This window comes from Brachypodium distachyon, chromosome 4, assembly GCF_000005505.3.
Source record: "Brachypodium distachyon strain Bd21 chromosome 4, Brachypodium_distachyon_v3.0, whole genome shotgun sequence".
Taxonomy (NCBI): Eukaryota; Viridiplantae; Streptophyta; class Magnoliopsida; order Poales; family Poaceae; genus Brachypodium; species Brachypodium distachyon.
Genome location: NC_016134.3, coordinates 12860158 through 12877043, shown reverse-complemented (window position 1 = coordinate 12877043; position 16886 = coordinate 12860158). Strand labels below are relative to the sequence as shown.

Below are 16886 nucleotides of genomic sequence, written 5' to 3'. Positions count from 1 at the left end.
ATAGACTATGTCATGTAAACTGGAGCAGATGATTAGGATAAGGCCAACCTTGCTGTTTGTACTGGATAAGATATCTTATGTTCTGGTCGAGATCTTTCCTTCCATGTTGTCCGACTCTTTGTATCAGACTTGTTTGCTGTTTCTTCTTCGGCTAAAAATGACATCAAGCTCTCTCTGAAGTCAGAACACCTTTTGACTGATAACTCGTTAACCGTGTTTTTTCCAAATCTTTGTTGTTCCTGCCATCTGATATTCTGGGACTTCTGAAATTGACCGACTTGAAATGTAAGGGATCTTGATGAGCGTGTGAATCAGAAACCTCCTTATCACACATTTCCTTCTTTATATATACATTTGCTGTGGCAGCTACCTAAGTCGCAAAATCCATCTCTTAGATTAGCTGATGTATCCACATTTCTTCAGTAAGTAACAAGTGGATATGAGAGGTTGTCACAAGCAGCCGATGGCGGTGCCGCAAGTTGTTATGTTGTTGCCTCTTTATTTGTGGAACTTCATTCGGCGTGTACGCTCTTTTCTATACTGGTCAACTTGGCAGAAAATTATACTGAGAATTTATATGACTTCTGTTTTTAACTCTGGCCGAGCGTCATACCATGAAAATGGCACATGTGTATAGTTTTGGGTTATTAAGTAGATACTGAAACTTAAGTTTATTTAGTGAGAGTTTATGTTGCAAGTTGTTTTGAGGAAGTAATAAAAAGATCCCTTTTTGTTGCAATCTGGCTTTGCCGTGATCTACTAGAGGTAGTAGTACCGGTCCTAGTGTCAACAAAATCCCACTTTGGTATACTTGGCCAAGAATAAGATCTACAATGATTATTGTTGTGAGCCTTGATAATAGTTGCGAGGTGACACATAAGTTTAAAAATGATGAAAATATACAAGTCAATATGTGCGTTTGCACAAACTAGTAAATGAAAATGCACCGGGTTGCTTACAAAGTACAACAGTCAGCCTCGCATGTTGGAGTCAACTCCGGCCGATTTGAATATTTAGTTGAGTAACTAGGTTTTTTAATCCTTGAGATGAAGTAAGCTTCTTCTTTTTCTTTATAAGGTAAAGAGCTTCTGCTTATTTTAGTGGTAAGGAAAGTGCATTCAAGCAAGGCGACGTTAATTTTTCTTTTTTAGTTACAATCTGAAACCCAAGTGCACAAATGCTGCATTCTGAGAGGACAAAGAGTGCTTCGGGCCGAATAACAATTTTTTGGTTAGGATCTGGAACCCAGGTGCACAAATGCTTACACTGAGACAAAGAATGCTTCGGGGCCAGAATAACATACTCCCTACTCCAATTTTAGTTAGAATCGGGAACTCTAAGTGCACAAATGCTACCTCTGAGAGGACAGAGTGCTTCGAGGAGAGAATATCTACTGCGGAGTTGATCGCCGTATGCAGCAAAAATGCGAGAACAGGGAATCCAAACGAAAACTTTGGAGTCAAGATAGCGAAAGAAAGTAGAGTTGCAGTGGCTAATGCTATAGGAGTACGAACAAAGGGAAATTTAGGTTGAAATGACCATGCTCTAACTCAGCGGCAACAAGGGGAAAATCTGCTTCGGACAAAAGAACCGGAGAAACCTATACTGTGCAAAAAAGAAAGAAGACCTAAACTTATGACATGACTAGAGGCGGAGGCTACGCTGCTACTCCCTCCGTTTCATGTTAAGTGACTCAAATTTGTCCAACTATGGATGTAACAGACGTCTAGATACATGTAATAGAATGTCATTTTTATATGGGACAGAGAGAGTATATAATAGGAAGTAGCAGAACAAAAACCAATTGCGAACAAATCAAGGGAACAAGAACATGAGAGAACAGATAATAAGTTGCAATCTAAGAACTCGCATCCCAGAGAAGTTAAACAAGGGCACAAGCATCAGAGCACACAGGTTTTAACCGAACCGAAATAGGAGTACAGTATTTAAACGACAGACATGAACATTGCTTGCATTCCAAGAGTCTCAGCAATAAGAGCAATGCACATAGACAAAACTTAAGAAACACTAAAACTGCAGCCAGACATCTCAATCCACAACACAGGACAAATCATTTCTTCTTGGCAGCCGCCTTGGTGACCTTGGCGCCAGTTGGGTCCTTCTTCTCCACGCCCTTGATGACACCAACAGCAACTGTTTGTCTCATGTCACGGACAGCAAAACGACCAAGGGGAGGGTACATAGCGAAGGTCTCCACAACCATGGGCTTGGTGGGAATCATCTTCACAATACCAGCATCACCGTTCTTCAAGAACTTGGGCTCCTTCTCCAGCTCCTTACCAGATCGCCTGTCGATCTTGGTCACCAGCTCAGCAAACTTGACTGCAATGTGGGAGGTGTGGCAGTCCAGCACTGGGGCGTAGCCGTTGCCAATCTGACCAGGGTGGTTCATGATGATGACCTGGGAGGTGAAGTTGGCAGCCTCCTTGGCAGGGTCATCCTTGGAGTTGGATGCCACAAACCCACGCTTGAGATCCTTCACAGCAACATTCTTGACGTTGAAGCCAACATTGTCACCCGGAAGCGCCTCCTGGAGAGCCTCATGGTGCATCTCAACAGACTTGACCTCAGTAGTCAGACCAGTAGGACCGAAGGTAACAATCATACCAGGCTTGATGACACCAGTCTCAACACGGCCAACAGGCACAGTTCCAATGCCACCGATCTTGTACACGTCCTGGAGGGGAAGACGCAGGGGCTTGTCCGAGGGCCTCTTGGGCTCATTGATCTGGTCAAGAGCCTCAAGCAAGGTGGGGCCCTTGTACCAGTCAAGGTTGGTGGACCTCTCAATCATGTTGTCACCCTCAAAACCAGAGATGGGGACGAAGGGGACCTTGTCAGGGTTGTAGCCGACCTTCTTGAGGTACGAAGAGACTTCCTTAACAATTTCATCATAACGGGCCTTCGAGTACTTGGGAGTGGTGGCATCCATCTGGAACAGATAATAAGAGATTCTCCATTAGTTAAATGCAACATGTAAACTTAATAGCTAATGAAAAGCTGCAGTTAAATATGATAAATAGCTTATATATATAGTAAACATTTGATAGTGGGGTACTAAAAAGTATTGAGCGAACAAGCATTTGCATTCCAAAATTTAGATACAATCATACCAAGTCAGCAACATATAGAATGTAAACAGAGCAAACAAGCAATTATATTTCCAATGGAAGATATGATAATACCAAGTTAGCAACAGATACAATGCAAACAGTCTGTACAAAGAATAGAGCAAAGCGATGATGAAATCAATAGAATTTCAAAAGATATATAATCCATGTCAGCAACATATAGAATGTAAACAGAGCAAACAAGCAATTACAATTCCAATGGAAGATATGACAATACCAAGCTAGCAACAGTTATACAATGCAAACAGTATGAAAAAACTATAGAGCAAAGCTATGATGAAATCAATAGCATTTCAAAAGTAAGATATATAATCCAAGTCAGCAACATATACAATGTGAACAGAGCAAACAAGCAAAGATATGATCATAACAAGTTAGCAACATTTATACAATGTAACCAGTATGTACAAACTACAGCAGAAAGCGATGATGAAATCAAGTCAGCAACACATACAATGTAAAACCGTGATGTACTATCTACACAGTGACGTGATGATCTGACATCACCCAAGACTGAGCACAGTAAATGGTGTTCAGTTTAAAAGGACACTACAGTACTAATTCACTTAACATTTACAAAGCCATTCTGAAGGTATATATCAAGGCGATAGCACAGCATCACATTGGATCTGAATGTTAATCAAAGAATCTTACACAGCAACACACAGATGCATAGAGAATTGGACTTGCAAGTATACCTTGTTGCAGCAGCAGATCATCTGCTTCACTCCAAGAGTGAAAGCCAGGAGGGCATGCTCACGGGTCTGGCCATCCTTGGAGATACCAGCCTCAAAACCACCAGTTGTGGAGTCAATGATGAGCACGGCACAGTCAGCCTGGGAGGTACCAGTAATCATGTTCTTGATGAAGTCCCGGTGTCCAGGTGCGTCGATGACCGTGCAGTAGTACTTGGTGGTCTCGAACTTCCACAGGGCAATATCAATGGTGATACCTCTCTCACGCTCGGCCTTGAGCTTGTCAAGCACCCACGCATACTTGAACGACCTCTTGTTCATCTCAGCAGCCTCCTTCTCGAACCTCTCGATCACACGCTTGTCAATACCTCCAAGCTTGTAGATCAGGTGGCCAGTGGTGGTCGACTTGCCAGAGTCGACATGGCCAATGACCACGATGTTGATGTGAGTCTTCTCCTTACCCATGGCTGAAACTGCAAAATCGAGCAACAGGGATTAGAAACAATAGACCGACAGCATCACGCGATTTTGATTACATCCGATCGAGTACAACTAGCAGGCACCAGTTAGATCAAGGTAACAATATCAGAAACACTACGACATGGAAAAGCTAATTCTACACCATAACTAGCTGTAAACAAAAGTAACAAGGGTCTATTCTAAGATAGGCATATCAGTACACAATTTAGTAAATGATGTCAATTCTAAGCGACAACCACAAATCCATCACAAATAGACCGACAGCATCACAAATTCAACGCAATTTTGATTACCACAATATACAACTAGGTGGGCAGACAGATGGAGAAACAGCCATCGAATAAAATTAGCAGGCACCGGTTAGATCCAAGCAAGAAATATTAGCAACATTACAGCATGGAAAAGCTAAATCTACACCACAACTAGCTGTAAACAAAAAGTAATAAGAGCCTATTCTACAGATAGGCCGCATATCAGTACACAATTCAGTAAACGATGTCAATTCTACACGACAACCACAAACCCATCGACCAATAGATTCAACTAAAACAGGACGAGTAATCTGCAACGAACCGCGCTTCCAGCTGCTGCGCCTACAAAATAACAGAGAGCCCCTCGCGACAAAGTAAACATAAACCCGAGGGAATCCTACAGATCGATCGATGCTGCGTACGTACGAGCTCAGAGAGCCTCCACCGTATCGCACGCAAAATTAACACGAATCGGCGCAGAAAAACAGAGGCACGCGCGTAGATCTAGAGCTGAACAACACGAACAAGCAGCAGATCTAGAGCTATTAGAGCCATGAACAACGCATCTGAGAGGGGGGGATAGATGGATTCGGGATGCGCACCTCGAAGGGAGAAGGAGACGGAGGTGGCGGCGGCGGCGAGGGGGAGAGGGAAGGGAATGGAGAGGCAGGGCAGGGAAGGGGGTTTTAAATGAGATAGGTTTCGGGGGGCGCAAGTTTACGCGTCGAACGTGGACCCTACAGGTTTTTGTACAGGGAAGTTGGATTAGGAAGTACTAGTATAGTAATTTTCCAATACAGTATTCTTCTTCTCCTTTTTAGCGAAAATAATAATGACCCAAACAGTTATCACCATCTCTCCTCCACTCGGGATCGTGCAGTAGCGTATCGATTTAACCGTGCTTCTTTAGTGATCTGATGGTATTGTGCCATGTCATTCCGTCTTGTGGGGACGATTGGTCTCATTATGTTGATCGATCAAGGTTCCGTGAAAAACAAAAAAAGTTAGAGCTTGTATTCGGTTTAGAGGGTTTTCATAAAAAAATACAAAGGATAGAGGATTTCACACGAAAATTCATTGTATAGGAAACGAGCAAATGGTTCACTAGAAATCCCATTGATTTCCTGAAAAAATAAACACTAGGCCCAACCTCCTTTTCTAGGTTGGACAATTCTTAAAAACCGCAAGTGCCACCTTATGAGAATCCCAAGTTTTTCTCTTTTTATATGCTTTACTTTACTCAAACCGAATAAACACCTAATAATAAACTAGCATTTTGCTCGTGCCCTGCCACAACATGCTTCGCTCCACTATCGCATGAGTGGGAATTTCCTATTGGCACAGAAGCTAATTTTTTATGACAAATGGGACCCGTTGATCAGAAGTTTGATAATTTCGGAAAAGAAAGGCTTGGGGGTTTGTGGGCTGGTTTGGCTCAGGCCCAAAGAATGGAGGGAGTGGCCAAAGGCTTAAGGCAGGGTTTTGGAGAGGTAGTGGGCCTTGAAGGATAGCCCAAGTAGGAAGGCACAAGAACAGAAGGCCAGCGGGGCGCGGAGACGAGGGACCGGTGTCCGAACCTCTCGCCCAGATCGTGGTAATCGGTAGCTCGAAATTGAAGACTCGGGGAGCGGATTGGACTTGGCGTGCCTTAATCGCATGGATCTGGGCCGTGGCATAGACGCAAACGAAAGGCCCACAAGGGCTGACCGAGCCATGACGAGCCAGCGGGCTGGACCGAGCTGGACTTATGGGCTCGTTCCTATTCGCTGATGGGCTAAGGCCGAGCCGCAGTCCCTTCATAATCATTTCATAATCATTTTGATCCTAGTTCATGCATGGGGATTGGGGAGTTTTTTTTTGAGCCGATGGGGATTGGGGAGTTGGGATAGAGAGAACGTGTGATCTTTGAGATAGTCCGTGAGCGCAGCTTGAAGGCGATGTTGGCCACCAGCATCCATGACCTCGAGGTTCTCACCAGGATGAACTTGCCGAAGTATATCGTATCCCACCGACCATGCCGCCGTCGATCTCGAGCGACGACGACCAGCAACAGCATCAGTGTCGGTACAAGTCGGGTTATTTGGTGGTGCATGCCCCACCCAATGATTTTTAAACGAGATTTATAACGAGCTGACATTAGCTCGTTGGTCTTGACGCGCAACGTGCTTGGCGTCGTCGATTTGCAGGTTGACGGTTCATCTTTTGACTTGCATGTATATATGTGAGATGCATGCATCTAGCCATGTGTGGTCGCTTGGAAACCCAAAAGGGCGGTGTCACGCTAGAAAGAGAAACATATATAGCGTGTTTGCCTCACCCAATATTAGTAACGCAGTTCCAGTTCTTTGTCCCATCCGATAGTGTAAACCTAGTCCGCCACTGAGCAGCATCAATCCAGCCTTTGCCGGCTTCCACAACTACAATATCTCATTTGGATGACTCCCTTGTATATGCCACAAATTACAATGGAGTATCTGGTGGCATATAATTCATGGACTGTAACAAGCACCAAGCCCAAGTATTTGCTATTTGCATCGTCTTTGAATGCAATTCGATCGGGTGGGAGAGGGGGCTGCCAAGACCTTACAGCAGCATGTCATCCAGCACTAAGATTACCCCAATATATCTTTAACGAAACCAACAAAACAGCAGACATCACAGGTAACTATTGCCAGAAAACTTGTTTCTTCCAAACCTTCTGATTGCACCTACAGGGCTCAACTATCAGCAGAAGCCACATGCTTGCAAGAGCAGCATCAGCCCTTAGCCTGTTGCGCTACTGGCTTCGTTTCTGAGGATGAGCCCAGAAGGCAATCAGAAATACGCGAAGACCTTTTGTCCTCGGGGAAGACAGCTATTTGCCCTCTCTACGATCAAGAGCTCGAAACCATCGACCATTTTCTTATGCAATATGCATTTTTGCGAGATCGATTTGGCACGATATGCTTAGCGGATGGGACCGGGCGCTCTAGACTCCGAGCCCCCCGATCTACTCCTTCAGGGCCCGTTCGGTTCCACCCATTCCCGGAGGGATTGAAAAGAATTTGAACTAAAATCCCAACAATTCCTGTCAATCCCCACCGGGATTCTCTCAACCGAATTAGGCCTCAATGGTGGACAAGCCTCTTTCATTCTTGTCTGGCTCGAGCAAGTGCGGGCCAATCCTGTTAGTGCTTCTTGAGATTTGGTTAGAACGTAATGCCCGGATCATTCTGAGGTATTTGTCGTTACTGCTTCCCACCCATGTCCTCAGCTTATCCATCTCGGAGATACATTCTCGGTCCAACAAAGAATGTCTCAACTTTAACTAAATTTGAATGCATCTATACTATACACTAAGTAATGTTTAGATACATCCAAATTTTAACAAATTTGAAACATCTTTTGTTGGACGGAGAGAGTATATAGTTTTTTAGGCTGTTTTTCTTGTGCCTAACGTTATCTTGCCAAAAATTTGGTTATCAAAATATTATTGGTCAAGAGTTTATTTGCCCATGAGCTTGTCAACTTTACACAAAAAATGAATTTGAGTTGGCATGTCAAAAAGTTTGGCAGCCAGCATCCACGGATTAATTTGCTTGCTTGATCGCGACGTCTCGCTTATTCTGGCTCCATTAATTCCGGCAACTTCTGGACAAAGCTACCACGGTCCGGCCGGGCGGGTTTCGTGGACACGGTGTAGAACACCTGGGGCTGGGCGCCGGACGTTTGAGATCAGAGGGACGGATATACGAAATTGACATCAAGATTTTAATTTTCGAAAAAAACTGACGACCGCGATGGAAGGCTTGGTCGACCAAATCAAGGTGATGGTGATCGATCCTATCGATGTTGGCTTCTCCATGTATTCGATCGGGCGGCACCGTCTCTTAATTAACCTTGCTTTGTCTGTCAGCTGTCAGAATCATGGTCACTTGTTCAACACTGACGCTGCCGCTGATGTGTATATATATCAAACACTTTTTTAAGTCTTAACAAAATCAAGGTAATTGTTTACGTGAATCAATGATGTAGTTTTGTTTGTCGTCGATCGTACGTGCCTACCATTCGGCAAAAGAATATAAGAGCATCTTCAGCAGGAGTCCCTAAAAAAAGCCCCTAAACAGCCTTTAGGGGCTCCCCTCAAATTCTAGGGTCCCAAAAAAATCAACCAACTTCAGCAGTAGCCTCTATTTTCCAGCCCCTTTTTTCTTTAGGACACGTGAGACCTACTTGTCATTGACAGACGTTTTTCTTTCTTCTTTTCTTTTTTTGATTCCTTCTTCTCCACTGAAATTCTCCACCTCAATGAGGCTTCTCTCTCCCAACCATGGCTGCCACCTGCTACTAGGCAAGGTGGGCGCAGGGCAGCCAGGGCGTGGGGGCTGCGGAGCACGGGGCCGCGGACGCGGGTGCAAGGCGGCGTGTGGCGACGGGGCGCGGGCTGGTGCGGCTGGTCGCGAGGCGGCGCAGGGCATGGGGCGACGCGGGGCGGCTGGTCACGGGACGGCGGGGGGCGGCGGGACGGCAGAGGGCGTGGGGCGGCAGGTCGCGGGACGGCGGAGGGCGGCAGGTCGCGGGGTGGCGGCGGAACGGCGGCACGCGGGAGCGAGGAGGGAGGCATGGCAGCGGATGGGAGATGAGGCGAACCGGTGGCGGCTCGGGGTTGGATCAGCGACGCACGAAGGCCTCGGGGGCGGCAGAAGAAAGAAGAGGCGCGCAAGGAAGATGGGATTGTGCGTGGAGATGCTGACGTGGCATGGATAGGGGCTGCCTTGGGGAGCCCCTGGGAATGGGGGCTTGAGGGGGCATTCTAAGGCCTTTCTATTTTAAGGGCTTGAATAGGAGTCCTGTTGAAGACATTTTTTTGGTCTTAGCCTCTAAAAACAGGATAGAGGCCCTGCTGAAGATGCTCTAAGGCAACACAGTCAGACGACTGCGCTCGTACTTGTATTATATGCAAAAAAAACAATTTGGCTGTTGTCATGTATGATGTCTCGTCTTGGTGTCGTCTTTGCTGTACAATACCCTAAGAAATGCGTACGTCGTCCACTTGGTGAATGAATATTTCATGTACGCTAGTAGTTGCCATATCGCTAGGTGCACCTAATCACATTACTAATTAACTACTAACTGTCCCAGAATAACATTTGTAGAGTACTACGTAATTGTTTTTTATTCAACCACGGTGTTGGCCTTAGACCAGCCTGAATCAGTCAGTTACCAACCATGAGCAGCCCTAGAATTAAGGGGTTCGTATGTTTGAATAACCTTGATCTCTTTGTCTAACAGAAACTTCTAGTGTCCATGGGTCACGATCTAGATCTGAAAATTTCTATGTACGAGCGTTGAAAACAACCTCTCATGGCGACTAGAAATTGTTTAATTAACCTGGTATACAGGAGGAAATTAGGCGACTAGGTCCAGCAAGGAACATGCGCGCATGGGTACCTACGTCAGACAGGAACCACCGGTAAGATTCCACGTAGAACAAACAACATTGCTTGTTAGATGCCGTCTAGCTACGTAGCACAAAGGAAATTAAAAGAAAAGAAAAAGGTGCCTATCGCGTCAAGTTAATTCCAACCCCGGCTGGGCTATCTAGCTGGTGTCCCTCTGATTATATATGTTCAAATTAGCCTGCCTCAAGCTTCTCCTAATGGCTGTCTGAACAACCACCTCAACCAGCGCCATAAAGTTGAACGACGTACCATGCATCTAGCGCTAGCGGAAGGGGTCACCGTCTAGGGGGCCATGGAGTTCACGGTGATGCTGGCGATGAGGGCCATGGGCTCCCTCATCCCCAAGCTGGAGAAGTTCAAGGACCCGGACAAGCTGCGGGAGAATGAAGTGAAGAATGATGTGGAGTTCCTCTCCACGCAGATGAAGACGATACAGGCTGCCCTACGCAAGGTGTCAGAGGATCAACGGGACGATGCGGAGTTCGTCCGTATGCGTGAGGCGAAGAAGGTTACCGAGATTCTGTTGGCAGGTATGGCCACACCGGAGCTCAAGGTACTCTCCGTTGTTGGGCTTGGAGGACTGGGCAAGACAACTCTTGTCAAAGTGGTCTATGACACCCTCCGATCGCAGTTCGATTCCAAGGCCTTTGTCTCCTTGTCCCCAAATCCTGACATGAAGAGAGTTTTCAAGGAGATGCTCCATCAACTTGACAACAAGGAGTATGTTGATTTGCTGGCTGAAAGAGAACTCATCTGCAAAATCAGAGAATTGCTTCAGGACAAGAGGTAATAAATGTACTGACCACACCAATCCTACTACACATTTAAGCATGCTAGTAATCTGACCATGCCTTGCAACGGAATCAAAAATATAAAAAAGTTTCTTGCAATGGATATCTCATCTCGAGTTTTAACAATAGAATAAATCGATACATGTTTCTTGTTGCATCTCTTTGATACAAATATGGTGACGTCCTACGCCTCCCCTTCAACCTGGATCCGGATTCGGTGAAGCTGTAGAGTGAAGTCACCATGAGACTTAGCCACCCCCATCAGCCATCAAATCCAAATCCAACGGCCTGCATGAAACCAATGCAAAAATAGGATAAAAAATAGAGTACAAATATAGAAATACCGAATAACATGCAGACGGAGTCTCATACACAAAACGAGCCTAGATGCCAAGCAAGCAATTTGTCAAACACCTAGGGCTCATTCGGTTTGAAGAATTCTTAAAGGATTTTTACATGGTTTCAATCGTCAAGCTTTTTTCCTATGTATAGCATTCGTTTCATAGGAATAGAGATGTTAGATTCATATGGATTGTATCCAGATTGATCTAATTCCTAAGAATTCTAATAACTAGGTAAGGCCTTATTTAAAAATCCAAAGGATTGAAGTGTGCATGCATTCCAATCATTCACTTTTCCTTTTCCTATGATTTCCAAATCCTGCCACTTCGGGCCTGTCGACCGTTGCAAGACCCCGCTCGGTCCGGCCATGGCGGAGAAAGACTCGGGCACCGTCACTGCAAGAGGAAACAGAGGGGAGCTAGAGCAATGGCCGGCTGGGGAAGGGTCTCTAGACGGAGTGGTTGCCCTGCCGCTTGCGTTTGGCGCCTGCGCCTGCTGGTTTGGGGACCGCTATGCTTTGGCTGTGATTGGGGCCGCACAACGAAGCAGTCTATCATTGGTGCTTCGGCTGGCTCCATGCTGAAGTCAGGCGGCTGGGCGAGGTCGGACGGCGTGGGGCAAAGTAGATGGCGCAGAAGCAAAAAAAACCGAGCGAAGATTTCCCTCCCATCAACCGGATTGTTGTGTTTGCGGATGCGTGCAAAACCGAACTCCCACCCGGCTATATTGGGATTTTTGGGCTAGCATATTCGGATCCCCGAAATAATTTTTTTCTGGATCGGGCCGATTACCCGGGATGTTGGGTCATTTTAAACCGATCAAATACGTACAGTAGCGGTTATTTTGTGGATCGGGCCGATACATGAGATCTTCTAGAGATGCTCTCGGTAGGAATGAGGGGTTGATGATGATGCACCCATGCATGTTTACATGCACTTGACGGCAGCGACCCTATGTTGTGTCTCCGATGCTTTTATTGCAAATATGGTCATCTTTTGGGGTGACGCAGTAAAATGTTTTATATGTCTTGCTTTTCTAACTTTATGTTGCATTATTATAGTCTTGATGTTGAGGGTTTTTATGTTTAAATATTGTAGTGTTCGTAAGCTGATTTTGCAACTTGATATATCTTCTCTAGTGTTGCGTGAGATTACTTTTTTGTGTAGCAGTGGCACTGTTGTACATTGATGTTGCACTTAAATAGTTAAGGTGTTTTTAATGGGCAAATCCTTTAATATGTTGCATCAGATTATATTGGTTGCCACAATTATGCTTCAAGATGTTGTGTGTTGCAATGTTGCCTATTGTTACGACTGTTATTTTTAGAGTTTTTCCACTGACTTACTGGAGCGGGAGGATGCATCGGCTGAGATCGAGGGCACAGGGCACACAAGTAGATCAATAAGCAGTGGAAGAGGTCTATATAGATATTTTCAGATTAATTCCCACCTGGTTGATATGTTTCTTGTTTTCTATATAATTATGTACTACTATACTATCAACAGTTTTGCTAATTGAAGGCTCTTGCATTGTCATGCACATAGGTATCTGATTGTGATTGATGATATATGGGATCTAGAATCATGGGGAAGAATGAGATGTGCCTTGTTGGATAGTAATTGTGGAAGCAGAATAATCACGACTACCCGCATTACTGATGTCGCTACAACGGCCGATAAAAGTTACGAACTAGGACCACTTTCTCCGGATGAATCTAGGATGTTATTCAATACAAGATTTTCCAGTGGTACAGGCACACACCCTTGTCCTATCTTGGATGAGGCAACAAAAAAGCTTTTGCAGAAATGCGGTGGCATACCTTTAGCTATAATCACAATAGCTACTTTATTGGCTAGTAAACCAAAGGAGGATTGGTCTACGGTGTACGACTCTATTAGCTTTGCGTACGGTGATAACAAAGATGTCAAGGACACGGCAAGGATATTTTCATTCAATCACTTCTCTCTTCCCATCACTCTGAAGACTTGCCTTCTGTACTTGGCGACATCCCACAAGAAGAAAAGAATTGAGAGGGGCAGCTTTGTTAGAAAATGGATCGCTGAAGGATTCGTGTCCGAAGATGGGTCGTACAGTCGTGAGGAAGTGGCAAATCGGTACTTTCGCGAGCTTGTCAACATGAGTATGATTCAGCCGGTGGGGCATGATGACAGTCTTGGGGAGGTGACCTACGAAGTTAAGTATGGAATGTTCGACGATCTTAGGCTAGTATCTGAGCGAGAACATTTTGTTACCTTCCTGCCAGCTGGCAATCGTATTTCAAATACCTCTCTGACGGCTCCTGTCCGTCTGTCTATCCAATTCTCTGACTCAGAGGGTTCTATTGGCAGTGGCACGAAAGAAATGGATCTATCCCATGTTCGATCTGTAACTATGTTTGGTTCTGCTCCTGCAGACTTGGTTCCATTTAAGCATTTGGGGTATCTTAGAGTGTTGGATCTAGATGGCTGCAAGGATTTGGACAACTCTGCTGTGGATGATATCTGCCGTATGATCCAGCTCAAGTACCTGAGTCTGAAGCAGACGCAGGTCACTGAGCTCCCTTCACAGATAGGGAAACTGCTTCACCTGGAGACCCTGGACGTAAGGCAGACAAGGGTGAAAGAGCTGCCCCAGGAAGTTGTTAAGCTCCCTAAACTAACACACCTTCTTTTTGGTCAAACTAGTTCACTTGGAGGTGTGAAGTTGCCGGCTGGGAGTAACCAGTTGAAATCAGTAATGGTTCTCGGTGCCGTCGATTCGCGAGAATGCTCGGCAAGTGTCATGGAGGAGATCAGCGAGCTGAAACAAGTAAGGGAGGTTGCACTCGTGCTGCATGATGGGCCTGCCGACAAGGAGCGGAATGATAAGCTACTGTCTTCCATAGGCAAGTGTGCCAATCTGCGGCTCCTGGAAATTTATGGTGATTCCAGCCCCAGCGACAAGCTTCCAGCATCCCCCAATCTTCCTCTACTGGACGAGCTCAAGGTGGTCGGGACATTTCTGGAAGTTCCCAGGTGGATAGCACAGCTCAGAGCTATTGAGAAGCTACAGATGAAAGTATCCAAACTAGAGCCAAATGATCTGATCATACTTGGAGGTCTGCCAGGCCTCACAAGCCTTGCACTTGCACTGGTTGGTATCCCAAGGAAACCAGTGGCCATTACTAGCGGTGCCGGTTTCCCGTGCCTTGAGAAATTCAATTTCGACTGCAGGGCGCCGTGGGTAACCTTTCAGGAGGGAGCTATGCCATGTCTGAAGCACCTCCAGCTAACGCTCTATGTTTACCCAGCAGATAAAAGCCCCTCAGGCATCATGCACCTTCAGGGTCTCAACAAGATTACCCTCTGCTACTCGTCACGCTACACAAGCGCTGAGGGCGTAGCTAACACAGTTGCTGTCATCAGAGAAGAAGCTTCTCGCCATGGTAATCTTATCGAGCTTTCCATCAATGGCAACTATGAGAATTATTTCCTCTCCATACCCAAGGCCAAGGTTGACACCGGGACAGCTGCAACTGAAGTCAACACAAGAGTTAGCAAAGTGATTACTGGATCCGAAATCGAAGAGGAGTGGTAGCTTCTGCGTGACTCCGTAGGTATGTCGCATAATAGGTATTGGGTAGTGTTATATTTCAAGACTTTCATCCAGTTAACGTGTGCAGTATATACCCAATTGACACTTGCATTCCATTTCTTATGCTGCTAGGTATTGATCGAATGCTAGTTTGCGGCATTCATTCCGAGTCCGGATGCGGAGATTTTGTTTCCTGGACAATTCATCAATACAACTTGTCATCATCGTTGGTTGCGGGTGTATTGACGAAAAACTTGTCCTCATTCTCTATATCTGTATTGTATTCCTGTATCTGCTTTTATGCTATTTTCATCTATTTTCAATTTTGGGAGAATTAGCTAGTATAGTGTTTCACACAAGTGCACGAAAATGTTTTGTAATCACGACTAAAATTTGATCTCACATCGGTATGTATTATCCCTGCCATTTTGTTGGCAGAACATCATATTACAATCAGATATTATGTTTGTACGTGATATTACAGGAGTCCCTAAACCTAAGTATGCTTCGTGACCTTGAGCTCAATTGGTTGTTTGTGCATGCAAACAAAGTAGGGATGCTTAGACGGTTGGTTGTTAATAGATACTCCCTCCGATCCATAATAAGTGTCTCAAATGTAGTACAATGTAAGTACTCCCTCTGTTCCTAAATACTTGTTGTTTGCACTAAAGCCATGACAAGTATTTAGGAACGGAGGGAGTACAAAATTGTACTAAATCTGAGACAATTATTATGGATCAGAGGGAGTAGTATATAACAGACTCTTACATCAGTGTGCGGATTAATTGATCGAGTTCACTACATCAAAAAATATGAAAGTACATCGATCCAGTTGCTCATCATTTGCATTATATAAGACCAGTAAGGGGCAGGGCTAATTGGTCGGCGACCACCAAAATCAGAAGGAGGGGACGAATTCCCGACAGCCCAAAAAATGGGTTGTCGGAATAAGTTTTTTTTTTTTGCTTCTTTTGTCCAGCTTTTAATTTTCTTTTCTCCTTTTACTTTTAATTTTTTTTAGCGTTTGCTTTTCCAACATTTAATTCTTACTTTTCGATTTAGAGCTTCTAATTTTTACTTTCTATTTTACCTTTTATTTTTGCAGAAAAGTTAAAAAAAAGGGGGAAAACTCACCGCCGATGAGGATGGAGGCCGCCGGCACGATCCGCGGCGGGGCCGCCGGATCCGCCCATCAACGGCGGCATGGTCCCCAGCGGCATCGGATCTCGTCGAGCCGCCGCCGGATCCCGGCGCCCTCGCTCGGATCATGTCGATGGCGGCGGTGACGGAGGAAGGAGAGGCGGCGGCGACGGGAGAGGAGGAGGAGGAGGATTCCGCGGCGCTCGACGAAGGAAGAAGGGGAGGAGGCAGCTGCGTGGGAACCGGAAGCGGCGGCGGCGGATGGGGACGGAGGAGGAAGAGGAGGGGCGCCGGTTCGGGAAGGGAGCGAGTGGGGAGGGAGTAGACCAGGCAGTTGTTTCGTCCACCCGTGGTGGAGGAACAATACTAACAGCATAGGTGGCCATCGGGCCGGGCCCCGGAAGCCCGCCCCGGCCCGGCATAGAGTTAATCGCCTCTTCCTCAGAAATAAAAATGTTTTGGCCTTGGCACTCAACCTGATACCTCCTTTGAAGTAACCATATATTATTTCATTAGACAATCCACTTGCAGAGATTACACATATGGTTACAGTATGACACAAACATGTTTATTAAGCAACTTCGCACAAAGTAATCCACAAAAAGTAAAATTGCAATTCCAGCTTTAGAGAAACTTGTGTCTCGTCAAAACTTTGTCCACCATCGTCCTCCGCCGCCACCATGGTGGCGCCCAAAAAAGAGGTAAACAGCCGTCAAACCCACATCAGGGAGAGCATCATCGCGTACAAGGATGTTTTCTGAGCCGATGAACAGGACCGCCGCAAGCAACGAGACCGAAACTTTGTGGCACGTCGACCGAGGATCTTCCCCGTGGTCACCAGAACTTGACGCCATCAACTTCATCCAACGCAGTTGAAGAAGAGGAACACCGTCGCCTACCATCATCCACTCGCCCAATTGCAAGGAAGCAAACACAACAATAGCAGACGACATGATCGCCACCCGTGAGAGTGCCGACCGACAACCACTAGACACGAATCTCACCAAATCCAGAGATCGGC

At 45.7% G+C, this 16886-nt stretch overlaps 2 protein-coding genes and 1 long non-coding RNA gene across 4 annotated transcripts; 1 reads left to right on the top strand and 2 right to left on the bottom strand.

Moving 5' to 3' along the window:
• Window positions 1–1832: 1832 nt before the first annotated feature.
• LOC100822582 (elongation factor 1-alpha) lies at window positions 1833–5337 on the bottom strand. The gene is made up of 3 exons (XM_003577268.4): window positions 5181–5337; window positions 3851–4320; window positions 1833–2953 (listed from the first exon to the last, which is right to left on the bottom strand). The coding sequence occupies exons 2-3, from the start codon at window positions 4310–4312 to the stop codon at window positions 2072–2074; spliced, it is 1344 nt and encodes a 447-aa protein (XP_003577316.1). The 5' UTR covers window positions 4313–4320; window positions 5181–5337; the 3' UTR covers window positions 1833–2071.
• A 4831-nt stretch (window positions 5338–10168) lies between these two features.
• Window positions 10169–15201, top strand: LOC104584929 (disease resistance protein RPM1). Of its 2 annotated transcripts, none has more exons than XM_024455171.1 (3): window positions 10169–10805; window positions 12697–14747; window positions 14858–15201. In XM_024455171.1, the coding sequence occupies exons 1-2, from the start codon at window positions 10312–10314 to the stop codon at window positions 14726–14728; spliced, it is 2526 nt and encodes an 841-aa protein (XP_024310939.1). In that variant the 5' UTR covers window positions 10169–10311; the 3' UTR covers window positions 14729–14747; window positions 14858–15201. The 2 variants fall into 2 exon arrangements, with proteins under 2 accessions (XP_024310939.1, XP_024310940.1); XM_024455172.1 differs by having other exon boundaries at window positions 12697–14763.
• LOC112268900 lies at window positions 14340–16385 on the bottom strand. The gene is made up of 2 exons (XR_002960406.1): window positions 15860–16385; window positions 14340–14666 (listed from the first exon to the last, which is right to left on the bottom strand). It is a non-coding gene; the product is annotated as an uncharacterized LOC112268900 (long non-coding RNA).
• Window positions 16386–16886: the final 501 nt, after the last annotated feature.